The sequence below is a fragment of the Sprattus sprattus genome (genome assembly GCF_963457725.1).
Source record: "Sprattus sprattus genome assembly, chromosome: 13".
Lineage (NCBI taxonomy): Eukaryota > Metazoa > Chordata > Actinopteri > Clupeiformes > Clupeidae > Sprattus > Sprattus sprattus.
The window spans coordinates 26,648,105-26,653,258 of NC_137911.1; the positions used below are offsets into that span (position 1 = coordinate 26,648,105).

The following is a 5,154-nucleotide window of genomic DNA, read 5'->3' on the forward strand; positions in this document are numbered from 1 at the left end:
TACGTGTAAAAAAGACTAGAAATTGAATGTTTATTTTTCATTGAATGTTTACATAAAGTTGCACTGGGTGCCTTTAAGGCCCACGGCTGTCACCACAGAAATAAAGGACTATTTTTGTAATCAAAGCACAGCCCCATGGGGTACCAGTGCAATTGAAAGTCTGCTCTACGATTTCTATACAAATGCTGTAATGTCATGTACACCCTTAAAAGGACTATTCAATTCAAACCATTCACTTCAGCACCTAAAGAAGGTTCTCTTCGTAGGTAAAAACAATACCAGTTAAAGCACTAAAACACAAATGAACACGTCCTCCCTATTTACCTGCAAGTTCAAGCACTAATACACAAATGGACGAGTCCACCCTGTTTACCTGCAAGGGCTTTGATGCGGGAGCGCTCGAAGAGTCGGGCCGAGCTGTTGTCATTGTCACAGCTGTCCTCGTCGTACACATCGAAGCGCGTGTTGATGCGGCTGTACTGTTGCGCGATCTCAACGTTGTCGAAGTCCGTGGTGGACGTCATGGCTGCCTCGGAGAGCCAGAGAGACGGAGGCCGGCGTCGGAGTCGGGGGGGGGGCGCAGGAAGGTCAGGTGGAGAGAGGGACTGGCGCAGGAGGGCGGAGGATAGGGACACAAGCACCGGGTGTCTGGAGGAGAGGAACAGGAAACTTCAAATCAATCAAATCAATCAAATCAATAGCAAAATGGCAACAGTTTCTAGGGATGCCCCCGATACAACTTTTTATTTACTTGTGTGTTACTTGTACTTGCCTCTGTGCACTTGCCGAAACCAAGTACCAATATGAGTACTTAATAAGGCAGTATTTCTACCATTAGAATAACAATTCCTATCAAATTGCAATGAATTTGAAGAAAGTTTTTTTTATCTTCATCAGATGTGCTCTGGTTGTAGCAAAATAACCAAAACCAAAAATAAACATAAAACTTTCAGTGTAAACTAAACAGCGGTATCGGTGCGCGGTATGAGTGTATGAGCACAGTATTGGCCCATTAGTCGACACTGGTACTGGTATCGGTGCATCCCTAAAAGTTTCAGTCAGTGCCAAAAAGTGGAGAATTTAATATAATTGTTTTCCCTGTATGTTTTCTGACTGTAAAAACTTTTTCTTGCATGGATACTTGCATTTATTACACATAAGGATGAAAAAGCTTACCAATGATTCAGTTAACAATTGTAGAGGACACATCTAGTAGCTATTTATAACTCCAGTCAAAAAACAGCTGTCTTACTGATGTCATTCTGTTCAAGGAAAGCAGATTGAAGATAAAAGATCATGTCAATCATCTCCCCAGATCCTCTGCATCACCACCAGAAGTGGCTCCTTGAGGGGCTTAGTACAAACATCTGTCTCGGATGAATACTTCACAATAACCTTCACGAATACACACCTCTAATTTTACATATCTGTTAGGAGGCGGCCATTTTAAGCAAGCCACATTCTACACCCGCCACCGCTCCATGTGGATGCTAAAATGCACGCATGTGAGTGTGTACTGTTTGTGTGTGTGTGTGTGAGTGTGTACTGTGTGTGTGTGTGTGTGCGAGAGACTGCGAGCATGTGTGTGTGAGTGTGTAATGGTGGCAGAAGGTTAGATAGCTCTATCTCAGAGAAGCACGCTGCTCTTATCATTCTCCACAGGGGCAGGGCAACCCCAAAGTGTAGCAGCTTATGACGAATGTTACCAGCAGTAACCCCCCATCCCCAACCCCCCCCCCCCCCCACGAACGCTCCGCGTTCTCTAATGGAGGGTGTCAGACCAATTCTATTCAAGTGTGTTCGCCATGCAACCTGAGTATGAGTGTGCTTGACAGGGACAACCATGCATGCATTTACATAAGGACACGCCCCCACTTTTTAAAGAAGAGAATACCGCACTGACGTGTCCTCTTCGGAGTCCCAGGTTGCTTTTAATTGGTTGCTACATTGGTTGCCTCTAAAATATTTATTGTGAATATTCTGCTTCTTCGATAAAGTTCACCTATTTGAAAATACGCTGCAATGTAGGGATCATGCTGGCGTAATGGTGCACAGCCTGGGAGATGGTTATGTCTGTGCGATTATCTTGTCTTAACTTTCCCTAATCAACCTCTGGCTTAGTCGAGATCAGGATGGGGAGGGGAGGGGATTGGGAAACTGTGAAAAGGGGGGGAGGGGGGGGGGGTGGGGTTCCCAGAAAGGGGTACCTACCATCAGTGTCATGTCTCTCTCTCTCTCATTCACTCTCCCTCTCTTTTTTGTCTCTGTCACTGTATCAGTTGAGTGCAGGGCGGGATGTTATCATTGAGTGATGCTCCACCCAGACTCAAACCAGCGGGGATCCCCTTATCACTACATACACAACCTGGCCCGCTACCACAGTTTACGCGCTTAACTGTAAACTCTTTTTCTGCCCCTCTCTCTCTTTCTGCCTCTCTGTTTTTCCCTCTCTCTCTCTCACACACACACACACACACATACACAGCTTCAGTTCAGCAACACGGTAAACAACTACACTTGAGCATATCCTCATTAAGGTTCTTTGTGTTTATGTTTGGCCTCTGCTTAAAAAAAAGAAAAAAGATGGCTCCCATATTTCCATGTTTTGAGAGAGGGATCCTACTCAGGTCACATGCTGAACTAAAACACAACAAGCACTTCACCCTCTGTGCCATCGGCAGCTGTTCAGCCTTCAGGTGGTCGTGGAACAATGACCCGTCGTCATGGTTACAGCAGAGCACCCATGAAGGCCCACAATGAACAGCATTACAAATCACTTGCGCAATGTCAACATGAAAGATGGGACCAACACATCCACCTTATACACCTGCCTTTTAAAACTCAGTGGAACATGCTGAAGTAACATAAAACAACCTAACACACATGGTCAGCTGTTTCTCTCACTCTCATGACTTTTTTAAACTTTTAACTAACTGCTATTCTGGGCAGCCTTGTTACTCTAAGGTAACTCTAAACAATTTGGCGATTGTCCAAACAATTATTTTTATGACTGATAACATCAATGTCTTCATCAACATCATCGCCGTCAGTAACATCAGTTTCTATGCCTGGCTCCAGTTGAGCTTCTATGCTAGCCACTGTCTTTACTAGCATCACTATCTAGGAAGCGGGAGGCCTAACGAAGGGGGGTGGGGTGGAGGGTATTTCAAGTGTATAAAGAAGAGACGTTGAAACATGAGGAGGGTGTGTCCAGATCTCATGACCCATAGTAAGAGTGCGCCAAGCGAGCGTGCCGCCGTGGCAACAGCTGGAGGGGCTATGGTGGCACAGAGGGCATTTCAGATGGGCACTGAGTTGAGATTCTTTGCGTCTGTGAGTCCTAGATACTAATAAGACTGCATACGCTTCTGAGAAGTGTTTATGGTGATGCCCCAAAAGTCATGGGTTTACTTGGGATGTTGTGTGCACGTCAGGATCACCAACTTCCTCACTCAAGGACACAACTTAGACACTATGGAAAACACAATTGTATTACATATTGAGAGGAATCTAAGCCTCGCTGAAGAGATCAAAGAATCCAAAAGATCAGAAAGAGTCAAGACTGCTTGAAGTTGACTCTACAGATTACATAAGCACCGCTACTTCAAAGACCTGATCATGACCTTCAGTCGACTACCAGAATTCATCAGTGCCCATGTTATATAAAACAAGATGGGCCGTCAAAAACTGCAGGGGAAAAGCCATCTTACAGACTGAGATTGTCCTGTACAGATTGCAAAATCCAAACCACTACTGCACAGAAGCCTGCCGGTCCTACTTCACAGGACGTATTGACACACTTATCGGAAGGGATGCTAAAAGCTTGCAGGGAATGGCCTGGAAATGAAGACCGGATCGTTACTAAACTATTCCCGGGGCAAATTCACAGCCATTCCCTGCAGGAAAGACTCAAGAAGATACCCAAACCAGTAACACACACCAGCACTTTGCCTTATAAGGTGTGGGCAGCTCACCTAATTTCATTGTTAGAGGAGAACAGGCAGTAGACAGCTGTTATTCTTTCTGCTGATAGTACGAAGCTGCTGTCGTTTATTCTTCTCTCTCATCTAAGAGAGAAGAGCCGACCGACAGGGCGGTTGTCAGCGTGTGAGTGTGAGGGAGAAAGAGGGGGAATGGAAAGATTAAACAGAGATGTCTTGACACTGTGTTTATTTTTAGCAAAGAAGTTGTTGTTATGTGTCTCTATGAACACTGGTTGTGTGAGCAGGATATCCAGACTTAAATCATGTCATTGATGACAGAAGCACAAAAACATGCAGCACTCTGTGGCCAACACACACACACACACACACACACACACACACACACACACACACACCAATGTCAAACATTCAGAAGGACTATGAGCTCAACAGAGGGTCAACAGGTACAGCCAGCCATATATTACTTGTTTTTAGGGTATGACCTCTCGTTCAACATTACTCGAATGTTCATCTACAACATTACTCAAATGCTTTTCCATACCGCAATACAAACAAGAAGTTTCCATTAACGAAGGTCGTGAGATAAACCACTTTTTCTTTCAAACAAATATGTCTGACGGTGGCCATTGGTTGTTGTCGATAGCGCAACAGGTGGTAGTCAGTGTGTGCATTTCAAACGTGTTCATGAGAACATGAAACTGTACAAGAGGTAACTTTACATTTTTCTTTTTCTAAAACTTAGACGCTATAGAACTTATATTATTGGGATTCAACGATCATTTTGTAAAATGTACAGTAAGTTCAAAGAATAGACAGAAGTTTAAGTTGCTATTATTCTCTTTTAGTGATAACGTTGTTGTTTTAAAAAAAAGCTTTTCATTACGGTCGTAACAGTGGATTTACCCGAGGCTAACTATCCACGACTCAAAAAGTTTCAACACTAACGCGCTTACCAGCAAATAGAACGTGTAACTGTCACTTACTTTCTTCAAGTCTTCTTTTTGACCCTCCTTGCTTGAACAATCCAATTATTATTCCATTAAGACGCGTCGAGATCTGGGTCACAGCTGTGGATCCGTACGTTGTGAGAAAGGTGAGGAGGGTATGGGACAGGGACTGGAACATGGAGGGTCGCCGCGCACAACAGTCATTCCCATCAGCCGGCCTTCGACCCACCCAAAGTGTTAAAAATAAAGTGCACTCAGAGAGC

At 44.3% G+C, this 5,154-nt stretch overlaps 1 protein-coding gene across 1 annotated transcript in view; it reads right to left on the reverse strand.

Annotated features, from left to right (window-relative positions):
• sptb (spectrin, beta, erythrocytic) overlaps positions 1–5,154 on the reverse strand; it is a 46,375-nt gene extending 41,221 nt beyond the window's left edge. The window contains exons 1-2 of the mRNA XM_080850122.1: positions 4,928–5,154; positions 374–648 (exon numbers count right to left, since the gene is read on the reverse strand). Of these exons, the coding sequence (XP_080706248.1) occupies positions 374–524 (151 nt within the window). The 5' untranslated portion in view covers positions 525–648; positions 4,928–5,154. The remainder of the gene's footprint in view (positions 1–373; positions 649–4,927) is intronic.